At 41.2% G+C, this 24,657-nt stretch overlaps 1 protein-coding gene across 1 annotated transcript in view; it reads right to left on the bottom strand.

The window, feature by feature from the left end:
* Positions 1–24,657, bottom strand: part of RYR3 (ryanodine receptor 3) — a 417,605-nt gene that overhangs the window by 371,146 nt on the left and 21,802 nt on the right. The window contains 1 exon segment of the mRNA XM_015557536.1: positions 24,033–24,152. Within this exon segment, the coding sequence (XP_015413022.1) occupies positions 24,033–24,152 (120 nt within the window).

The raw sequence follows: 24,657 nt of genomic DNA, 5'->3' as shown, positions 1-24,657 counted from the left end.
AGCAGGGACAAAGAAAGGGAAGGGACTGACTATTTTTGGGGGGGGGGGGCAAGGGGTGTGGGAGATGTGGGAAGAGACTGGACAAAAAACGTGCACCTATGGATGAGGCCAGTGGGTGGGGAGTGAGGGCGGAGGGTAGGGCGGGAACTGGGAGGAGGGGAGTTATGGGGGGAAAAAGAGGAACAAATGTAATAATCTGAACAATAAAGATTTAATTTAAAAAAAAAAGAAAAAAAAGAATCAGAAATTTTAATCCAGAATGTAGGAATACATTGGCCCTTCCATCTTTACTTTTCTTGTGTACTTCCATAGGGTTTAACAGAAACAATTTTTTGAAAGTTCTAGTCTGCTTCGGTTGGATTATGTAAAGTGAGGAAAAATTCTTGGTCTATAAGTGAGCCAGAACATTAAAGAGAGCAAAGTGCTCCCCTGTGGCCCACAAGATGGTAGTAGGCATAATCAAACAGCAGAACCACAAGACAGCAGCAAAACTCAGGGGACAAAGCTGGGGGGTCCTTGACAAACAGGACACCCCTATTCAAGAATAAGCCTTGAAACTTCAGAATTTTCTTAAGGAAGACTATCTCAATTGTACCCCTTCTCACTCTCTTCATGCCGCTTGAGACTGCCTAGTCTGAGAATAAATTCTTATGGCTCTAGATTTCAAATTGGATGTATAAAAGGAGACTGTTTCTCCAAGGGCAATGCGTCTGCTGGTAATAGGCAGAGCTAGTCTCAGTCTTCTACATGCCTTGTGTTTGCTCCATTTCACTGCACTGCCTCAAACAGGACTGATAATCATCTCCCTATGATGGCTCCATGCAGTCCCACTCAGAGACCATAGATGAGATGACTTTCCAAGCCCTTGGGGACAGAAAACCATTCTCTCTTCCAGAAAATGTTCCAGCTCAACCAGGCTCCCTTGGGTACAGTGTGATGTTGGCTAAGGACCACTGTCCATGGAATAGCCTCAGGGTAGCCAGAGATGGCACGTGTAATTTGCATTTCAGGAGCTCTAAGCACTTTATAGACATTATCTCATCCACCTCCAGCAGACATGAGCTCATTTACAGACACCATATCTATTATTGATAATACATAATTATTTGTATTGTGTTTATACTTCAAAGCTAGAGCAAGTCACTAACCAACTAATACTCACATCCATCCCAACCAGGTTTTATTTAAGCATTTAGGCAGTTCAGTGCTTTTCAAACCTACCTTTGCCACTTCTGCTAAGTTGTTGATAGTTTATAATAGAGTTATATAGTGAACTAGAGGCCCAGTGCATGAAATTCATGCATGGGTAGGGTCCCTAAGCCTGGCTGGCAGTCAGGGTCGATCTGTGGGGTGACTGGCGGGGTGATCGGGGCCCCTGCTTGCACCAGCCTTGGCTGGTCTGGTGCTGCCATCTTGCCGGCCCCACCCCCTACTGCTGGTCGGGGCCTGCAGGCTGGGGGCAGCTCCTATGTTGAGCATTTGCCCCCTGGTGGTCACTGCGCAACATAGCGACTGGTCGTTCCACCGGTCATTTGGCAGTTTGGCCGATTTGCATAGTAGGGTTTTATATAGATAGATGTTTAAATTGAAAGCTTCTGCAAGTCTCTGGATTTGTATGAAAACAGATAGCCTAACACATTGTGGACCAGTAGTTTTATTGCTAGTTTTATCCAGTGGTCAGGTAAACTTCTATTGAACAAGTACAAAAAACGTTTTACATAAATGTGAAAGGCATGCTTTGAAATTAAATACCCATTGCATTTTGAAGTTATTTATTACATATTCTCACAAGCTAATATATTTTTAAAGTATGATACTTTGTAAAACACTGTGTAATATGAAGCGAGAATTCTCATGATCTGTCTGCAATGTGTTAGCAATCATTTTAGAGGTGGGTCAACTGAAATGCAAAGGTATTATGTAAAACTTCTATGGGCAAGTGGAGAAACAAGAATAGAATCCATATAACACATTTTAAATGTCTCTACCTATCTATATAATTCTACTAAGTATTATTCTAAGTGTTTATAAATATTATCTCATTTAACCCTTACCTCAGTCCTTGCAGGGAAGAGATTATAGCCACTTTAAAGATGAGAAAACTGGGACTCAGAAAGGTTGAAACACTTCCACAGTCATATGCTGTGGATAGCATTTAAATCCTGAATTTCAAACTCAACTCTTTTTGACTCATGCTGTGTCAACATTCCTGAAGAGAAGGTTCCCATTCAGACACCAAGACTACAGAATTCTATTCCCACTGGGCTACGCCCTCTGAAAATTCTTATACTCTAATAAAAACTTACAGAATTTATGTTAGGTTCTTGACTATTTCAGAAAGAGTTCTCTATTTTGGAATGACAACTGGGAATACAAAGACTACAGACTGAAGTTAGTGGGACTGCCAGGGTGCCAGAACTTTATAAAAATCGAGATTTCCAGCAGGCAAGAGCATTGCCATCTTTTCATGCACTTCCAAAATCTGAGACTAACTTTCCATGTAAGCTTTCTCTTCCCAAAGACACCTCAACTCTAGGCATAATGGGACAGTTTTCATCCAAGGACATACATGTGTGCATTTAAATCGTGTCTATCCAGATTTTAAACATTTTGGAGGAAGAGATTTTGCCTATGTTATGAGCTGTTACCATAGAACGAGGTTGCAACACATAAAACTTTGCCTAGATTTTCTATTTTTTAAATATTTTTCTATGGTAAAGGGTAGAGAGTCTTTCTGAAAATACATTAGGAAACTATTCAGAACAGTTGGGTTTCAATTTTTTTGCTCGATATTTCTAACAAAAGCCATTATATGTAGACTGCAAGGTACACAAAATTGAAACTTAACGGAAAACATTATTTTTGTGGACGAGAAGATGGAGATGTCAATATCTTTTTAAAAAATGAAGTAATAAAAGGTCCCTCCTTATGCCTGAGGAGTCAAGCACAGGAATGTAATGCTCTCAGCATCGAGCAGTCTCTAGGTGGTTCTTCATTCGAGGGATGAGGGAGCTGCCCTGGGAGAACCTAAGCTGTGGAAAATCACTACGGCACTGCAAGGAGACTTACTAAGCAGAATCATTTTCAGCCACGAGCAGAGCGATTACAGCATCTGATGCCATCCTGGCCTGAGGTTTCCTCCAAGACAAGAGCCAGTATTCAGAAGGAAAGCGATAAAAGTTGATTATATGCAAGGAAAAGGAAGAACATTATCAAGTTATAGAAAGGTGTTGATATTTTTAAAAATAAAAAATATCTACTAGGAAATTAAATATTTACTTAAGAACACTTGCTGAAACATTTTTTATGCAAGGGAAGTAACGCTATCACCTAGAAGCAGGAAATCCAAGTTGCAGGCCAATTTTCCCTTGACAAAAGTCTTCCCAAGACACGCCAACCCCAAGTGATAAAGCACTGAAAACACAATCGCTGCTTCTTTACCCCATCCCTCAAATGCCCAGGTACTGGCTGTTTAACTGACACTGATCGACAGAACCATTACATCTAGCCTCTTTTAGGGAGAATGTTTATTAATTCAAGTGACAGCAACATTTACAACATTGATTATCCTTGTAATGATGCTCAGAGATTTCTCACTGGAGCTCACAGAAATATAAGCTTGCTCTGGAGGCATTGATGCGGAAACATGGTGGGTGGAAGGATCTCCTGGGTGAGGCTGCTAACATTCCAGAGCCCGGGGACCCTTCTCCAGTGGGTACTAAGAAGTATTCCACGCCTAGCCAATGTGGCTCAGTGGACAGAGTGTTGACCTGTGGACTGAAGAGTCCTGGGTTCAATTCCGGTCAAGGGCACATACCTCGGTTTCAGGTTCCGGGCCCTGGTCCGGGCATGAGGGAAGCAAACAATTGATGTGTCTTTCTCACATCAGTGTTCCTATCTCTCTTTGTCCCTTCCACTCTCTCTAAAAATCAATGGAAAAATATCCTCAGGTGAGGATTAACAAAAAACAAAAACAAGAAAAGAGTATTCCAGGTGTTCTCCCTGAGGCCTCTGACTTCTCTTTGAGAGACACTGCAGAGCACCTGGATCAAACAAGGAAAATCAAGTCCCTGGAGAGTAACTGATCCTTCCTCTAGGTCTTTTGTTAAAGGGTTCATCCAAATATAGGACTTCCTTTCAAATGAGTAACCCAATAATTTGAAATGCATGTGACTGTTGCTTTTATGATCTTGCCTCATATGGTCCCAACCAAAAATAACACCAAGGTGCCCTGGTCACCTCTATTCTGCCATGCATCAGTTATTCTGGCAAGTTAAGAAAAATGTTACCCAGGGTCTGGAAAAAATGAGCGCTGTGAGGTTCATGTTCTTTAAAATAAGGGAAGACCAGAAAAATCAGAGACAAAACGCTGGGCGGCAGCTTGTCCACCTGCCTGCTGGGGGAAACATAACTGACAGGCAGGAGGGTTGATTTGGTGCTTGATTGAGCCAAGCTTTTCTCCCTGCCTGGCACGGTCAGCTTCCTAAATAACAAAGATGCCAAGGGCTGGACACTTGGAACACTTGCACCTGGAAAAACAAATTTACGAGGGGCAGCAAATAACACCGTTGATGGCCAGAGAAAACCGAAACAATGACTCTTTATACGATCCTAAAAATACGACCATAATGAAAACTCAGCTTAATGAGCAGCATAGGTAATGCAATAAAGTCTGTGGATGAGTAATGGGACCCCGAAGACCCCAGTTTTCAATGAGAACTCCCCTGAGAAACCAGAGCTGTTATTCTGAAGAGTGTGCATATTAGAAAAATAGCTGCGATCCGGAAAGAATAAAGGCACATGTCAGAAACGAGATGAAACCAGCATGCATATTCCGGGTCCCATAGATAAGGGGTACAGCATCCCCTAGAGAAGAGCCCAGGGCCCAGGGCGATGGACTTAGAAGCAGGTTTGATGGGCAGCAAATCAAGAGATGAGGTAAAAGCTGAGCGGGGCAGGCTGCTAGGAAAGCCTCGTCTCTGCTTACCGTTTATACCTCAGACTTGAATTTGGTTGACTTTAGTTTTGGTGGAGCATGCACCTCCCACGTGTTTCTTTCTGTTTTGCTCACACTCTCCTCTCTTTGGACTGATGATGTGGTTGGTAAGGAATTCAGAAACCATGGTGGGGCTTTTCCCTGTTACCCAGCCACGGTATCTGGCAGCTGCAGGACGGGAGACTGTGTCTCTTGGCCTTTTCATTGCACAACAGGAAGGGAAGATTGAGGGAAGCATTATGAGGCGCCCACGAGAGCTGAGAAAATGCCAACTTGGAACTGAAGGCTGACAGAGAGAAGGGAGACACTGGGTGCCCCAGGAAGTGCTGTCCCCCGAGGTGCAGCTGTCACCAGCATCACTTGTTTGGAAGAACCCCACTGTCCTGGGCGCTCCCTGACTGCATCGCCAGCTCTGTGGGGCTCATGGACTCATGATCTGGAGTAGGCACACAGCTCAGAACAACAAAGGGTAAGACAGCAGCTTGGTTTCCAAATGGTTTAAATTTCCCCCTAATGCTTCCCACTCTCAGATAGAATCCAAATTGTTGTGTGGAAATGCAGTTTTATTTTTTGCCCCTACACGGAATTTTTGCTTCAATAGAAATAAGCATATCACAATAAACTAAGTTCTGGATTAAAACATGTTTAGCAGGAATATATGAATAGATGTTCATTAAGTTTGCAGTTTTAAAAGTCTTTGTGGAAGTAAATAACAGTTATAAATATTTTTCTCCAATATAGAAAAAGCCCTTCTATACCCCCATGTTAAATTAGACCCCACCCTCCAACTACCTCATAGTATCTGAGCTAAACTCCTAGCACTAGATGTTTACATTTGCAAGGATTAGTACTACATGCTCCCCTTTGGAAGCAGTCATGTATTTCTCATCACAGATATTTTTAAATATATTTTTATTGATTTCAGAGAGGAAGAGGAGGGATGGATGGATGGAGGGAGGGAGAGAGAGAGAGAGAAACATCAATGATGAGAAAGAATCATTATTGGTTGCCTTCTGCAAGCCCCCTACTGAGGAATTGAACTGGGCATATGCCTTGACCAGGAATTGAACCATGACCTCCTGGTTCATAGGTTGAAGCTCAACCACTGAGCAACACCAGCCAGGCTCATCACAGATATTTTAAATCCTGCACCTAAAGCAGGGATTTAGTGCTGCCAGTCAGTAGCTACATGAGTTAAAAACATTCACTTAATAATAAGCACTGCTTCAGTGGATGGTAACAGAGGGAACTGTCACCTTGTTAGGGTGCATCTTCTTTAATAGCATCACCCTTACCAGGAAGCACCCAAGTATGGAGGATGGGCAATCATCAAAATGCTTTAGTTTTGGTGGGTTCCTGTTGAACCTCCCTCTTTCCAAACCTTCCCCCATTGAAGCCAATCAGGGCATGAGACAGTTCTGATCAATACAAGAAAAGCATTAGGAGACTCAGTCTCTTCCTACCTGAACCCAACCCATCCCTCAGCATCTGGTGAAGCTGGCCAGGAAATACCAGGTCAAATACTGCCTCTGCCCAACCATCCAAGGTCACCCAGCTGGGCCTTCACTTGAGTTCGTTTCCTCAGCTCCACTGAGAAACCCAGGTTACTGAGAGTCCCCATCCACAATGAGAGCAGATTGTGACCCTTCCTTTCTCTTCCCCTCCTGGATAGTCAGGAGTTACCCCAATACACAATGGTTAACTTGGTGCCATGAAAGAGAATGAACATACTGATAGAAACTAAGGAAGCAATGTCACATCTCAGAAAAGTAAGTCCTTGCTCATGGTGACCTTAGCAAAGTTTGTCAGACACTATGAAGATTAATGCTTCAAATTAGCCAGTTGCTCTCCAGTGCTATCTGTCCTTATGTTCTCAGTGAACAAGATGGAGATGAAAGCTGTGCTTGGCTTCCTATTAAACGTTCACAGTTTGGGAAAGAAGCAAGTTCATTCATTACTATAACAATTGAACACTTTCCATGGCAGGCTGCAGGGAAGTGAATGTGATGCTGATGAAATCAAGGTTCTAGTTTTGCTTCATTTTGTGATGACTTCTGCACACCTAAACTGGCTGGCTATCTAGTACTTTGTCAATACTTAGTCAGACAAGGAAACAGGTGTACAAGGCTGATGACTACAAATTCAGCCCTGCCACAATTTCTGAAAGTGTTGTTTGAGGAACACCTCTCTATAAGAATCATTCAGGAGTTTGTTTAAAAAAAATAAAAGCGGATTTCTGGCCCTACCCCAGACAAGGATGGGGATTGAAGGATATGCTCACTCAGGTTTAGGAACGGCTGCCCTTCTGGGCAAATTCTGTGCCAAACCCTCTGGTACTGGCCGGGCTTACGATCTTTAAGGATAAAGCATTCTTGACATAACTTCCTTGGAAACTGGGTAGTGATCACATCTGCAGCACTACTAAGTTTCCAACTGGAAACGTGATGGGAGGAAATTGTGGACACTTTCTCATGATCAAAAAGTTCTCATCTTTCTTGGCTGTATTTTTCACCAAAAAGTAATACCCTTCAGTTGTTTACTAGAGGTTTTGCTGAAGGATAATATTGGACCTCCTGCATTCACTCCGTCTCAGAGCTTGCGTTAAATATTAAAAAACTCTCCTCACCTTAATTTAGGTAAAAGAAGTGAAATTGTTTGAACCTAGATTCCACAGCTAATTAGGGTAATAATTCACATTTCAAATCTCAAGTGACTGCTCTTGGGATGGAAGAGGTGGGGGCAGAGATCAATTATTCCACCCTCTGTGCTCTCAGGCAGAGAGCACCTGAACCACCCAGAAGATGTGATAATCTGTTCTATTTTGAAGTAGAAATATTTTGGGATGTACAGGGAATTGCTAAAATAGGCCTGAGGCAAAATCCTTGATGAAAGAGCTCCAATAAAACCTGGGTCATTAGGTCGATTTTTTTTTAATTTTGTCAACCACCCCATAGCTGGAGAACAGCTGTTTGAAAGAGGCTTCCAGGCAGCTTTCTTGTACCAGTTGTCCTCATTGTCTAGCGCAGTGGTTCTCAACCTTCTGGCCCTTTAAATACAGTTCCTCATGTTGTTACCCAACCATAAAATTATTTTCGTTGCTACTTCATAACTGTAATGTTGCTACTGTTATGAATCTTAATGCAAATATCTGATATGCAGGATGGTCTTAGGCGACCCCTGTGAAAGGGACGTTCAACCACCAAAGGGGTCGCGACCCACAGGTTGAGAACCACTGGAAAGGCTTTGGATAAAGCTGAGCTGAGTTTAAGTAGAATGGAAGAAAACGATTTGAAAACATCCTAACAGAGAAAGCAGGTAAATCCTGGAATGACTGCATTAGGAACACTTTTTTTTAAAAAAAATCATTCTCTGAATTGGAATGAAGAAAAAACCAAATAATTCTCCACAGTGTTCTGAATTACTTAAAATTGCTGCGTGTCAGGAAATTAAGAACAAACAAGATATTGTTTGCCAGTGATTCAGAAAATACTCCAGTTCACATAGTTTGTTAAAGTCACTGTTTAGAAAGAATAAAATGATTGGATAAACTACTGAAAAAGAGAAATAAAATTGTCAATTTAAATGTCTGAAAATTAGCCTGGCCAGCATAGCTCAGTGGTGGAGCACTGGCCTATGAACCAGGAGGTCATGGTTTGATTCCTGGTCAGGACACATACCCGGGTTGCAGGCTTGATCTCCAGTGGGGGGGGGGGGGGGGGGGGTGGGACCGTGATTCTCTCTCATCAGCAGAATGCAGCTAATCAATGATTCTCTCTCATCATTTATGTTTTTATCTCTCCCTCTCCCTTTCTCTTTAAAATCAATAAAATATATATTTTTAAAAGTCTGAAAATTTTAATTCCTAATCAATTTTAAACATTTCCTTTATAAAACTCTTCTTGTGTGGTAGGCAGGCAAGCAGACCTGAGATGCTATTCAGCATAATATTTTATAGCAAGTTGGAGGGAAAGCAAAACCAGATCTCTTAAATCACTATCCAATATTCTTTATAAATAATAGTTTGATCTGTGAATTAGGACGATTTACATAACTTCAAAAGATCGTGTAAAGAGTCCTAACTGTGACTTAAGTTTCATCACCAGGTTTTAAAATACAGTGGGGCCTTGACTTACGAGTGTCCAGACTAACAAGTTTTTTGAGGTACCAGCTGTCTCGCGGCCGATTTTTTGCATTGCCTTGATAGAGTAATTTGAGTTAACGAGCTCCTTAACGAGCTCGGTCTCAGAACGAATTAAACTCGTAAATCAAGGCCCCACTGTACCTATGAGAAAAAAATACATGTGACATGGCTTGGGTACTTAAGACTCAAGTTCTAACACAAAGGCAATGCAGTGTTTTTCTTCCATGGAAAAAGCAACAACCGGAAAAAAGACATTCTCCTAATCACAGAAAAAGAAAAACGGGCAAGTCTTTGTGATCTAATTAGTAAGTTCAGGAGTTAGTGGAGGACAAAAAAAATACTGCTAATTGAGACCAAAATAGCAGCTATTAGGTCTGAAGAGCAAAGTACTAAGCGTGGCGGAGGAGCGAGGATATGAATAATACCTGCTCATAATCCACCGGGGGCCGCTTGCCTGCTGTGAAAAGGTAAATGACAAATGGACAGCAGAGCGGCAGTGCCACCTTACACACTGAATAAATTCTTTGTGAAGATTTCTAACACTAAGGTACAGACTGTCTTTAAATAAAAAGAGGGGGCTGGTATTGCCTCAAGCAGATCAGTTATCATGACAGCATTAATAACTCAGCTAGGAAGGAGGACAATATAGATGAGGAGAGATCTCAGGGTTAAAAGGTTGGACTTTATTTTTTCTTTTTAACTAGGTCCTTGGGGCCAGCAAATGACAAATGCATTAATAAATTTGATGTGTATTGTGCTTGACTTTTATGCTATTTCTTTGGATTTGTTTCCCTCCTCATCTCTGGATTGTAAGTAATAACTGCTGGGAAAAACAGACTCGCTGTTATTTGGGAAGATCTGGAAAGATGGAGCCATGTTTTACAGAATCCGAGCACAGTTAGGATTGTACTCCAACCTTTCAACTTGATGAATTCACATGCAGACCAAAATGCTGTGGAGATTTCAGAAGGAGCATGGCTCTGGCAGCACCTTTATTTCAGGTTCTATTCTGCAGAACTGTGAGATAATAAATTCCTGTTGTTTTAAGCCACCTACTTTATGGAAATTTGTTACAGCAGCCCTAGGAAAGTAATGTGCTATATGAATAATCTATCCCATTTTATGGCCTCTCAGTTATCTTGCTTCCTTTTGTCAATGATAGTTCAGCCACTCTCTGTCCTGGTCATACACCTGGGGCCTGTTTTCAGCCAAAATGCTCCACTTCGAAACCTCTGATTGACACACTCCACTGTCTACCCATCCACTTATCGTCCAGCTTGCTTGCTTGCTCACTCAATTACTCTCATCACTATTTATATCCCTTTGCAATACCATTCTCCCCCTATCTTTAGCTCTCTCCTCATTTAGCTTAAATTCCAGATTTCATGGTCCAGTCGCCTAAACTCTCTTGCCCCTTTGTTGTCTATTACACTCACTTGGCAACACATAGACTCTGGCTAAATTTAACTATCCACTTTCTTCATGACTATGCTGGAACTGCTGAGGGCTGCTGCATAAAACTGGTAGCACTAAAAATTCCTGGTTACTAACCTCAGCTGGCCCTCAATGTTGGGCCAGCAATCCTATTGCTCTTCTCTAGGCAGTGCACTCTCCAAAATTTCTTCAGAAAACCTACAGATCTACTTCCATCCTTGCCTTCTTCCTTTCTAGTAAATGGGATATGAGTTCTTCCTCTACTGAAGGCCAATGCCTTATCTCTGTTCTTAATAATAACAATCATTTCCACTATGTCATCAATTTTCCCTCACCTGTATCTCCTTCTTCTCCTTCTCCACTTGTACTTTCCCACCAGCATTTAAACATGCTTACATCTTTCCCGTTACAAAAATCCTCCCACCTTCAGACCCTCTCCAGCTATCCCTCTCTTTCTTTCAGAGATGTCTGCAATGGTTGTCTTTATTCTCTTAACTTTCTCTTACTCTCCTCTTACTCTTCTACGCTGCTAAATTGGTTTCTGCCCTAATTACCCCATTGAAAGGGCTCTCACCAAAGTTGCCATTGGCCTCCATGTCACATATTCCATCCTATTACTTGATCTCCAAGTGTCATTCTATTGACTACACTTCTCTGACATTACACATGGCTATTTTCACTCTTATTTCTCAGTATTCTTTTCCTTATTCTCTCTTCTTAAAATTCACATTTTCCCCACTCACTCTCAGAGCTTGATTTACTACCCTTAAGCCAACAACTCCTGCATCTCAACCTTTCATCTAAACTCCTGATTCACATAACCAAATTCCTATTAAAATTTCCTCTTGAATGTTTTCCAGGCCTTTTAAATTTAGTATATCCAAAATTCAGTGTATAAGCATCATCACCACCATTTATTCTAACTTACTTCTTTTTCAATACACCCCATTTTACTAAATAATACTGTGAAGGAAAACCCCTATTCTGTAAAACTACTGTTTGGAATTCTCTGCTATTCTTTAGATGGCCTCTTATTCTGAAAAAGTAACTTTGCTTTCTAGCCTGCTTGAATAGTGGGGGAGATAAACTTAGCTCTCTGACCTTGTAGGCCAGAGACTAGATACACCCAATGCCATGCCAGGTGCATTTTTTAATTGGATAGAACTGTATAGTTTTCAAGGCCACCGCCAGCAAGCACACAAAGGGCTGGCTCTTCTATAGAAAGGGAAGTTCTGCTTGTAGTTTTGCTTAGATTTGGATTCATTTCCCTGAGCCCGCCGCGGTGAATAAAGTGTAACTCCAAACTCTCAGAGCGCTGTTTGGTTGTGGTCTGGTTTTTCTGTAACAATATAACTTCTATATTATTATGGGCTGTTGGGAGCCATTAGAAATATTGGCTTAGACAAAGCCATCTTAAAAACTGTAAGTTTCTGGTTCCTTCGGAAACTCCTAATTACCAGAAACCACCTGTGTCTTACAATTTGGCCAGGAGTTAAAAGATAACCTACCCTCACCCTAAGTACACAACTGCTAAATCTCCGCTGACAATCACACATCTCCACTGATAAGCACACAACCATCCGAAGGCTGCTAATTCACGCATCTCCGCTGATAAGCACAGCCATCCGGAGTCTACTAAATCTCTAGTAATAGGTTACTGCCCATAGACCCCCTTTACCCACCCCCCGTCCCTAAAACAGTATATATTCTGCCGCTGTAAGAATAAAATTTGAGGCTTGATCAGAATCCTGTCTTGCCTCCATTCTTTTGTGTCCCTTGCTTGCCTCATTCTCCTAGGGTGTCTCTTGGTTCCCCCGTTGTTGTCCCGCAGGCCGGGACAATGGGCTAAAGCCCATAACTCTAGAGTCACACCTGACTACTCCTACCTTAATCCCTTTACCATCCCATGAGTTCCATTAATTATACCTAAATTAAATTTAATCCCAGTCTATTCACCATTGTTTTACATATGAAGTACCTATACAGCTTCCAAAGTTCATGTTTTCCTCAGACAATAAGCCCTTGTTCTTGTTCAGCCACGATCCTTACTTCAAAATCTGTGTCTTTACCTCCTTGCTTTTCTTTTGCATATGCCAATGCTATACTCAATTTAAAGCCCTCACAATGTCATTTGTTAGTTCCCTCTCTCTTTTCAACCTCAGTATCTCCTTCTCTACAGTTTTCTTCCTCTCTGCCTAGAAACATGCTCATGTTTTTCATCATGGAAACTCCTTTACAACCTAGATTCTGCTTCAACACTATTTTCTCTTCTTTTATGACTCAGCTCCTTTCAAGAGTAGCAAACACTTGCTGATGAGGTTCTGGTCCAGGTGATGATGGAGAAGCTCACAATAGGATAACTCTCCTGACAATAACAATTATCAATCCCAGACAAAATTTTAAAAATAACTGTTTGCAGGCACTGGGAAGCTGGAGGGAATATAACTATTGAAAGATGAGAAGCTAACTAGGTGATATCCACATTTAATTAAATCCTGCTCTGCCTCCCCCATCCCCCTCTGCACTCCTCGGTCCATGGAGCCCTTGAGGGATAGATCCAATAAAAACAAACAAACAAATAACTTGCTCTGCAGTCAGAGATCTGAGTTTGAGGCTGTCAAAATGTCTGGAAATTAAAGAGGAGAATGCTGGAAAGAAGGGAATCACCATAGATAATAAAACCCCCAAATCAGCATACAAATTCCCCTCAAGTTTTTTTCAACTCAACCATACAGGGAACACTCTAAGTATCTGATGGAAATAAACAGCTGTAGTGCAAAACTGAGTAAAAGTTTCAGCAGCTACCAGTTTGGAAGTGTCATAATTTGGTGTTCAAGTCTTGCTATATAGAGGGAGTTAGGAAACACTTCAGGATTTTCATTAAAACCCAAGAAGGCTACATCCCCAGGTCAAGGATGATACCTAAGAGTTAAAGGCAAAACTAAAATAGACCAAACTTCTACACGATCAAGGAAATAACACCAGTAATTTAACTGACTGTCAGAAAAAACATTACTCTTCAGGGGAAGATGAAAGAAACCAGAGTAATATTACCTACAAGGTTCAGTATACAATTACTACACATTCAAATTAATAGGAAAATGTGATTTATACTTAAGAGAAAAAATAGTCATTAAAAGCAGACCCACAAACAATCCAAGAACTACTATAAATATGTTAATAAATTCATGAGAAAAATGGGAATAATGTAGAAGAGAATGAGAGTGTGAGGAGAATATGTAAAACCTTAGGAATAAATTAGTGGAAATTTTAAAATTTATAATATAACATTTGATTCACTGGAGAAAGTTAATAGCACATTTACATTAAAAAAGAAGAATCAGTAAAAATTAAGTCAACAGAAATTATTCAAGCTGAAGAACAGAGAGAAAAATAGTTTAGGAAATTACGAACAGTTTTAATGAGTTATGGAACAATATAAAACAGTTTAGTATATAAGTAATTGTGGCAGACAATATATTTTAAGAAATAATGGCCCCCAAATATCCAAACTTGATAAAAAGAAATACCAAAAAACAAGCAATCCATAAAGTTCAGCAACATCCAGTCAGGATGAATACAAAGAATATTACCCTCAAATACATCATTCCAACTTCTGATTATTAAAGAAAAAAACTTCCAGAGTAAAAGACATTACTTACAGTGGAATTGATAGCTAATTTTTTATTTAAAAAAGAGGCCAAAAGACAACAAAATATGATCTGTAAAGTGCTGAAAGAAAAAAGTCAACCCAGGATTTATATCCAGACTTAAAGCCCTTCAAAAATAGAGACAAAATAAAAATGTTCTTAGTGAAACAAAAAATGGGCAAGTTTGTCTCCAATTATAAGAAATACTAAAGGATATCCTCCAGACTAAAGGAAAATGCTATCAGATGGAAATCTAGATATAGAGGAAAGAATGAAGAGCAAAGAAAATGGTAACCATGTGGTTCAAAGTATAATATTTTCTTTTCTTAATTTTTTAAAAAGACAAGTAAGTCTTTGAAACAAAGTAATAAAATATTGCACATTATATGACATACATGATAATAATGGCACAAAAGATCTAAGGAAAGTGGTATAATATTAATTCAAGGGAGATTGTAACGAGTTAAAAATTTATACTATGATCCCTAAAGGAGTTACAAAAAAATAATACAAAGAGGTAGAACTAAAAAGCCAATAAAGGATATAAAGTGGAATACTTAAAAGTACTTGATTTATCCTAAAAAAGACAGAAAGGGAGAAACAGAGGAACCAAAACTAGAGAGACAAAATAAAACAAATAGCAAAGATGTGGACCAAAAACCCAAAAGTAGTATGAATTGTTACTTTAAAATAAATGTAAATGAACTGAAACTATATATAGAAAAGGCTAATATGCAATGTGTCCCCATGGGAGTTCAACCGGGAGACAGGGAGTTCTATCGCTTGTTATGACATGCACTGACCACGAGGAGGCAGAATGGAATGAAGGAACACCCTGGCTGCTGGCTGCCAGCCAGGGAAGGGAGGCCCCAGCCAGCAGCTGGAAAGCCCCAATGGGCCCTGATTGCCGGCCAGGCTTAGGGACCCTACCTGTGCACGAATTTTGTGCACCAGGCCTCTAGTACTCTAATAAAATAGGAGAGATTATAAAATGGTGGGCAAAAGCAACACCTAACTATATTCTGTTTCTAAGGGACATACTTTAAATATCTATAATAATAAAAGTGTAATATGCTAATTAGACCAGACAGCCAAACGACCTTCTGGACGTCTTTCCAGATGTTCTTTTGGATGAAGCTGCGGCAGCAGAGGCTGAGGCACAGGCAGTTAGGGGCAATCAGGCAAGCAGCCGAGCAGTTAGGGGCGATGAGGCAGACAGACAGGCAGAGGCAGTTAGGAGTGATCGGGCAGGCAGGTGAGCAGTTAGGGGTGATCAGGCAGGTAGGCAGGCAAGCAGTTAGGAGCCAGCAGTCCCAGATTGCGAGAGGGATGTCCGACTGCCAGTTTAGGCCTGATCCTGTAGGGATCCTTGGCAGTCGGACATCCCCGAGGGTCCCTGATTGCGAGAGGGTGCAGGCTGGGCTGAGGACCTCCCCTCCCGAGTGCATGAATTATATATATATGCCTAAGCAACTGTTATGACTGAACAACCAGAACGACCAGAATGACTGGTCGACCAGTTGCTATGATGTGCACTGACCACCAGGGGGCAGATGCTCAATGCGGGAGCTGCACCCTGGTGGCCAGTGTGCTCCCACAGCCAACCTCCAATGGCTGGCGAACCGCCCATGATTCCTCCCCGTGACAGGCCAGCCCCCATCGGCCCCTTGTGCTAGCCATTCATAGATGCCTTGCTTCTGGGCTGGAGTTTTGTTCATAGCAGAGCAGCTCCCTCGCTGTGATCTATTGAAAGTCAGCCCTCAACACAAGGTTTTATCTCACGTTCATCCTCTCCCTTCCCTGGGGGCCTTCCATCCTCCATGGTGGCAGCACGATGGTGAGGGAAGGAGGAGGGGAATAGGTGGGGAACCACGTGATAGTGGGGCACCAATAGTAGTGTCAGCATCCATTCCTTCCACACTCATCCCAGCAACCGTCACCTCCTCTCCTGACCCCGCTGGGGCCTTTAATCCCCAGGCTGCGAAGGGGAACTGGGGGTGAGTGATGGCAGATGCTGCCCCTTTCCCAGGGGGGCCGAGGGCCAGCTCCATCCTCATGGCTGGCTGCCAACCTCCCACAGTCCCTCCCCACAGCTGGCCAACCTCCTGTGGTCCCTCCCTCTGTTGCTCCCCCGAGCTGGCAGTCCCTGATTGGCCCAGCCCTGATCGCTGGCCAGGCCTAGGGACCCTACCCATGCATGAATTCATGCACTGGGCCTCTAGTAAAGTTATAAAGACATAAACAAGTTGAAAACAAAGATTAAAAAAAAAAGCACAAAACAACCCACACAAAGAGTAAGCATAAGAAAGCTTGTGGCTATATTAATATTAGTCCATGTAGATTATATGACCAAGGATACACAGGGACATTTGATGATGACAAAGGATTAATTCATCAAGAAAACAACCAAAACTATTCCTAGGTATATATGAACTTAAAACTTATTAAAATTAAATTAGAAATCAATAACAAAAATCTATACCCCACTGTTTTATTTTTAAAACCATTCATTCATTTCTTAACCCTTTTCATCTCACTTATTCTCTCTAATTCTTCATTATATTTCACTTTGAAAGGTCACAAATGTCCTTCTAATCCTTAAATTCAGGCCTTTAAACTATTTAATTAATTGATTCAGTACATGGAATACCTGAGTTATGCAATGGTTCCTGAGGACCCAATGTGAGTCTGGCCTCTGCTGGGGATAATAAAGGTGATTGCTTAAATGGTACTTTGGGTGTGTCAGGCACTGTCATAAGCACTTTACAACTGACCCTGAATAACACAGGTTTGAACTGGAGCCACTTATATGCATATTTTTCTCTATAAATGTATTGGAAGTTTTTTGAAGATCTGAAATGATTTGAAAAAACTCACAGATGACCCTTACAATTTTCTTATCTCAAGCTTACTCTATTGTAAGAATATAGTATATAACATACAAAATATGTGTTAATTGACTATGGTATCAGTAATACTATTAGTAGTTAAGTTCTTGGGGAGTCAAAAATTAACATGAATTTTCTTATCTTTGGAGGGGAGAGAGAGAGAGAGAGAGAGAGAGAGAGAGAGATTTGGTGTACCGCTTATTTGTGCATTCATTGGTTGATTCTTGTGTGTACTCTGATTGGGGATCAAACCTGGAATCTTGGCATATGGGGATGATGCTTTAACTAATTGAACTATCCAGCCAGGACCTATACATTGATGTCCAACTGTGTGGAAGTAGGAGGCGACAGCACCCTTAATTCTTGTGTTGTTCAAGGGTCATCTGTATAATTATGAAATTGAATCTTCATAATGATCCTATGAGGTGGATACAGTTTTAAAGATGAGGTAACTAAGTCAATGAAAGGGAAGTCATTTGCCCACGTCACAAACCTATTAAGCAGTGGAGTTAGAATTACCAGCCCAGGAAGTCTAGCTCCATGGCCATGTTTCTTAACTGCTGTACTGCAGTCTTGGACTTCAGTGCTCCCAGAATGGTGGAGGACAGGTAAAAAGAAAAAAGACAGGTAAACCATCATAATTCAATGCAGCAGATGTTCTGACTTCCCCAATTATAGTATATCTGTACCTTATATACTAACACACAGGAATTTAGTAATCTGCCTATCCCCTTTTATAAATGTATTTTCTAGAAAATATATTTATTTAATACCATAAAAAAATTAGCTATAAAACTTTAACACTGCTTCATGTGCTCTCTCAGAACATTTGCATTTTAGAGGGTTGTTGGATTTAAGCAAAATACATATTTCTAACTTTGGAATGTCAGACATTCAGAGGACAGATGCTGGATGGCTGTGGGAGGGGAATGAAGAGCTGCCCAGGTATTCTTAAATTCTAACCACATGGAGAAATGGGTCTTCTTTAGCCTTAAGTTGGATCTATGATATTTTTATTATTATAGAAATTAGAGATTTGAGATTTGAAAGAATCTCAAAGAAACTCATTGGACTGTCTAAAGTCCTGTACCTTTCTTGTGGGATTATAAAGAATACCTGAGAGTATGTTGGCACCCACTGCAGTACAGGGCATATAGAACATGATCCTGATAAATATAGAAAAAAAAAGTTCAAAATGTCAACTTTCTCTTTATATTACATGACCAGGGAGATTTTTGTAAAAAGTTTTATGCTAGTTTGGCCTTTCATAAGGCCTCAAGCCCATCCTATATAATAAAGAGGTAATATGCAAATTGACCCCCATGCCCTAACAAGATGGGTGCCTACAACTAGGCCAGCAGGAGGGTTCGTGAGGGACAACCAAATGACTGAAAAAGCAAGCTACATGGGGTGACCAGGCCAGCAGTGGGGCAGTTAGGGGTGACCAGGACAGCAGGGGGGTCAGTTAGGGGCAACCAGGCCAGTAGCGGGGGGGTGCAGTTGTGGGTGACCAGGCTAATAAGGGGGCAGTTGAGAGTGATTAGGCTGGCAAGGTGGCCAGTTAGGGGCAATCAGGCCAGTGGGGGGGGCAGTTAGGGGCAGCCAGGCAGGCAGGCAGGTGAGCTATTGGGAGCCAGCAGTCGAGGATTGTGAGAGGGATGTCCTGGGGATTGGGCCTAAACTGGCAGTCAGACATCCCCTGAGGGGTCCTGGATTGGAGAGGGTGCAGGCTGGGCTGAGGGGACCCCCCCTCCCATGCATGAATTTCATGCACCGGGCCTCTAGTAGAAAATAATACACACTAAAATACCAATCAGAAGTTCAGTGTACAACACCAGGCCGAGCCTCTGTCACTGCAAATTTACACAGACTTAGTTATTTAGGAGTAAACAGTAAATCTATTTCTGAGTGGAAGATAAAGATAATAGAAAATAAGTTATTTTTAGCCTAGAATTCTATCACAATTTATGTTATCTGCAAAATGATGTTTGCAAAATGACAGATGTTTAATCCGGGGTCTTGAGGGCCTATACGGCTTTGCAGAAACCATAGCAGACTGTTCTTCATTTTCAAAAGGTGGTGAAAACAACAGGAATACAATTTCTCCTGAAAATGTTCAGTTTGAAAATTGGATTTGAAACTGAAATTCTATTTTGAATAAACCATGATCAAGAAGACAAAGTGTTCCCGAACAGAGAGGTGGATCTTCATTCTGAGACACCCAGAGCCCAAGGACTTCAGACTGTCACTAGCTTTTCAAGGACACTAGGGTAAATTGTTTCACTTCATCAATTTTAGTTTCATCATCACTAAAATCAGTGGAAGAAACAAATAACTCTTGGTCTAAAAAGTTCCCATATTCTTCCTACGTTTTGCTGATGATCTAAAATTAAAGATGGTAGAAATAAGGATTTAGAAAGGTGTTGGTATTCCCTAAACATCTGACAAGGCCACGGTGGTTTAATAATTGTCATCAGTGAAGATTACTGTGGGATATGGCTTATGAAATTCTTTTCCCATTCTGCATGAGAATTCGACCTTCAGTTAGCTGTCCAGTTTTGTTTTTTGGGACAACCTGCTAAAGTTGTTATGTTAATTATGTTGCTAGGGAACATTGCTTACAGTAAAAATGATCCCTGATTGGTGTCTTGATTCATGACTGGGAACACTACCAATACCTTACAGGAAGCCATATCTTTGTGATTATCCAAATGTGAAGACTGTTATAGCTGGTGTGGTCCTTTGTTGAGAGCCCCAAAGCTATTACAAGATACACTGGTTCCTGTGGTGCCTGAGGCTCTTAAAACATGGTGATTATTATACCTGCCTGATATAGACCTCTCACTTTGCACCTGAGCTGTCACTAGGGAGGTTAGAGTGGGGTGGGGGGAGGAAGTGGGGAGATTCAGAAGCCAACACCCGTACCACTGCAAGAATCCCAGGTCCCTTTACACTTCCCACGGAACCGACTGCTGCCAAGTGATTTATGAGTCTTTTGAGTCTGGATGTGAAGTATAACAAAACAAGATCTCCTGGTGGAAGCTGCAGATACACAACAGATCACACACACACTCTCTCTCTCTCCCTAACACACACACACATGCACAAAAGACCAGAGGAAAAATAATTAATCCTGGTTCCTGGGAACAGATATTCTACTAAAAAATGACAGTAAATAAACATTTGCTGATTTCATAAATAAAATAAAGAAGCAATGGTTTTCTCCATGTTTCTTGGTCTTGATATAATTCTGAGTCTTTCCTACAAAACAAGATGCTTTTTAATTCCTGGAGCTGTGCTTAGTTAAAAGGGATACTGAATGATGGTTTTATCCATCAATTAACATCTGCAGTTTCAGGAGAAGGGTGGGACATGGCATATGGGAATCAAAGTGACAAGAGCTCTCCAACGTGCTAAATAGTCTCCATGTGTACAGCTAGTGTTGATATTCTTATACTTTTGCTTCTTATTCTTCTACCATCTCACTCATTGCTTTAAGAGGACCTCCTTTTCTCAGGGCTTGTATACTAAAAGTATACGTTGAAACCTTATCTCATCCATTCTTTCTCTGAGGTTTGTCTTCTCCTTAGAGTGCATATCAATTTTCTCTCTCTGAGTTTCAACTAGATTTAAATACCCTTGACTAGGAAAGCCCAAGGTCACTGGTTGACTCTGATAAGAGCAGTGTTTAATGTCTGCGCCTCATGCCCAGTGCCAGGCTTGGGAATATACCTTCTCACTTCATTGCAAGAAGTGATCTTACGTTAGCTTCCAAGAACCTAACAATGGCTCAGCTAGCTGTGAAATTGGATGGTAGAGAATTAGGTGCAGTATTTAGTGAAAAGGGAGGGGATGTACCAGAGGGATGTATGAATAGCTGTAGCTGACTGCAGGAAAGACTAAGGTCGCAGAAAATGGGTTCATCAAGCAGGCTGCTCCCAGGAATAGTAACAAAAATTTCTGAATACCTACCTACTCTAGCCTTTCTATGCACTTGACCCCATTTCTCTGTGAGAAGCTCTCATAGTGAACTTTCCTTATTGCTATGTATAAAGAGGCATACACTCATGAAATGATAGAGGGCATGCCAACTGTAACAATTGGTAAATCCTTTTAGAAAAGCAGTTTAATACTGTTCATTCTTCTGACACCATTACTTCTACCCCTGGACACTTACTTATTCCAGGAAGCAAAAGTAAACCAATAAAGCCACATGCATGAAATTTTTTAATAACCACGAACCATTATTTTTATACCTAGGGGATACAAAGCATTTTTAGGTTATGAGATATAGTTGTTTTTAATCTGCTTTACGTTGTGTGGTTTAGGTAAGATTAAATCACAATATCTAATCATTATACAGAGTTTACAATGTACTAGGCAACTTACATGTGCTGTGCACTTCACATGTATTAACCCATTTAATCCTAATAACAACCTTATTAGGTAGTTACTATAAAATTCCCATTAAGCAAATGAAGGAACTAAGATCAGAAAGGTCCTGGCTTACCTGCTGTGTGACAAACACAGGATTCAAACTCTGCCAGTCTGGCACTAGAGTCTGTGCCCTACACCTCTGTCCCATGCCCCACTCGATGGATGATTAGAAAATCGTAGCAGTGGTTTCTAATTCAGGCCAACACTCCCCTGTATCAGACTGCACCTCATTCTGGCAGATGAGAAAACTGAAATCAAGGCTGAGTGACTTGCCCATAGTCAGATGACTAGCTAATGGTTGAGAATTAACTTCTTGACTTCTAGTCAAATGATCTTCCTATTATTCCAGACTGCTGGAAATGAAAAAAAATATATACCGCTCAGACCAAAAGCAAATGAGAAAAGGCCTCAGGGAAATCAAGTCTAAGACCTTTAAAAAGATAAAATCTTCCTAATGTCTTTGTTCTGCCATTTATTTTATGTGACTCTGTCCTACTGGTATTGGCCCTGTGTGCAGATCAATGAGAGAGAGCGTCATGGACAGGGCCTCTGGGAGATGTGTTCTAGGCTTGGGTCAAACTCTGCATATGTGTATGTATTGTGTATGTTCATCTGGAGAAATGCCATGCCAACTAGCTATTGGAAAATGCAACCATTTTCTGACTGATAAAAAAAATCACATCTGTAATACTCTCAACAAAATAATAAATTTAAAAATATGGTTCTGCAAGAAAAGCTGAGCCTGGATGGTGTGGTGGTTGGCTGTGTTTCAATTTGATTAGGCTACAGCACTCAGTTGTTTAATCAAACACAAATTTAGGTTTTGATGTGAATATATATTTCATAGATGTGATTAATATCTATAATCAGTTCATTTTAAAAGTGATTGCCCTTCATAGCATGGGTGGGTCTCACCCAATCAGAGATCTTAACAATAAAAACTAAAAGAAGAAAATTATGCCTAAGACAGCATAATTCCTGCCTGAACTTCCAGCTGATCTGACCTAAGATTTCAGACTTGCCAGTCCCATAACCACATGAGTCAATTTCTTAAAATAAATCCCTATCTATCTATCTATCTATCTATCTATCTATCCATCCATCCATTTACCCACCCACCCTCCCACCCACCTATCTAGAAAGAGGGAGAGATTCTATTTGTTTTCTTTCTCTGGAGAACCCCAAATGATGTAAGCATTTTGCCAGGACTGAGAATGCTGAGCATACAGATCTACTTGACGTACAGATCATAAAAAGCAGAAACAATCCAAAAGTGCAAGGAGAAAAGTTTGGTTTGACATCCCATGCTATCACACAGGCAGGGACCAGAGCAAGATTCTCTCTGACCCCAGGTCACAACAGGCAGACAGTTACAACAGTCTCAGCACAGTCAAAACTCAGAGTGTTGTGCTTGTTATGAAACACAGGCCCCAGTTCCCATGAATCCCCATAGCAATAGATGACAACTGGCAGTTAAGAACACACACTCAGATTTCTAGGAATTAATAACAAGAAAAGGAGTTCTGGAAGTATTAAAAGAACCTCCTCCATGAGTTCTGTTGGTGATCTCAAGGCCTCCTTGTGTCCTGGTGAACACAGACAGACAAGGCCCTCTAACTCTTGCTGATACTCTAGGTTCCTACTGAAACACGTCCTGGGCTGGAGACAGTTATGTTTTAAATCTGATCTGCTTCCCATTCAAGAAATAATGTTCCCTTTTCTTTTTAAATGAACAAAGAAAACAAAGATACAGAGAACAGATTGGTGGTTACCAGAGGGATAGGGGGTTGGGATGGGCAAAAGGGGTGAAAGAGGTACATCTACACAATGGAATACTACACTGCTGTAAAAAAGAAAAAAATTTTACCATTTGCAAGAGCATGGATGGACCTGGAGAGCATTATGCTAAGTGAAGTAAGCCAGTTGGAGAAAGATAAATATCGCATGCTCTCACTCATTTGTGGGATATAATGAACAACATAAACTGGTGAACAAAAATAGATCCAGAGACATAAAAGCATCGAACAGACTGTCCAACCTCAGAGGGAAGGCATGGGAGGGGGCGTGGTAAGAGAACAACCAAAGGACTTGTATGCATGCACATAAGCATAACCCATGGACACACAGTAGAGGGGTGAGGGCATGTGCTGGGGGGTGGGAACAGCTGGGAAGAGATCAATGGGGAGAAAAGGAGACATATGTAATACCTTAAACAATAAAGACTTTAAATTGAAAAAAAGGTGAAAGGGGGCAAAGGCATTGTGATATATAGTAACTAGGCTTTACTTTTGGGAGTGATCACTTTGTAGTATATACAGATGTTGAGTTACAATGCTATACACTTGAAACTTTAAAAAATAAAAATTAATAAATGTGTCCTTTCAAATTTCTTCACCATCCTCATCACCATCTCCCAGCAGCCCCATTCCCTAAATGACTGCTTGGGAGGCGAAGGGGGAAGGTGCTGGGCAGGTAATTACTCTCACCTTGGCTTCTGAAGTGGGTTCCAAGAAGCACAGGCGATTGCCAAGGCCTTCGGCTGCCAGGCAGAACTTCCTCTGCTCCTTGTGAATGTTGGCGATGCATTGGAGAACCACTTCGTCTTCCTGCAGGAAGAACAGACACACAAATGTGAGTGGTCAGGGGCCCCCTTCTCCATGTGGAAGGTGACCAGGCCCCCAAGTCACCTTGGTGTATCATTATCAGGTACACTGAGAGACACATGCTTTTAAATGTTAAATAGATAGAGGAGACTTTTTTTTCACATGCCTGATTCACATGGTATTACTGAGTACCTCCCCCGATGAAGATTCTGGTATGGAGTCACCAGGAGCAAGTACATGGAGTGGACACACTACATACATATCCAGACAGCATGGGCCTCACTTGTAAAATGTATACAATGCACATAACTCAGATCATTTCAACACTTGAGTGAATATGAAAGCAAATCTAAGCAATCTCTCCAGATATGAAATAAGACAATAAGATGTGATTGAGGAAACAGAGAATACAGCAGAGATAGGAGGGAAGTGGAATTCATTGAGGGAAAGTCTGTTTTGTGGGGGGGGGCTTTGGAGGAGGCAGGAGTCATGGTTTGGGGGAGGGGAT

Source organism: Myotis davidii, unplaced genomic scaffold, assembly GCF_000327345.1.
Source record: "Myotis davidii unplaced genomic scaffold, ASM32734v1 scaffold46, whole genome shotgun sequence".
NCBI lineage: Eukaryota > Metazoa > Chordata > Mammalia > Chiroptera > Vespertilionidae > Myotis > Myotis davidii.
This window is presented reverse-complemented; position numbering and strand designations above follow the sequence as displayed.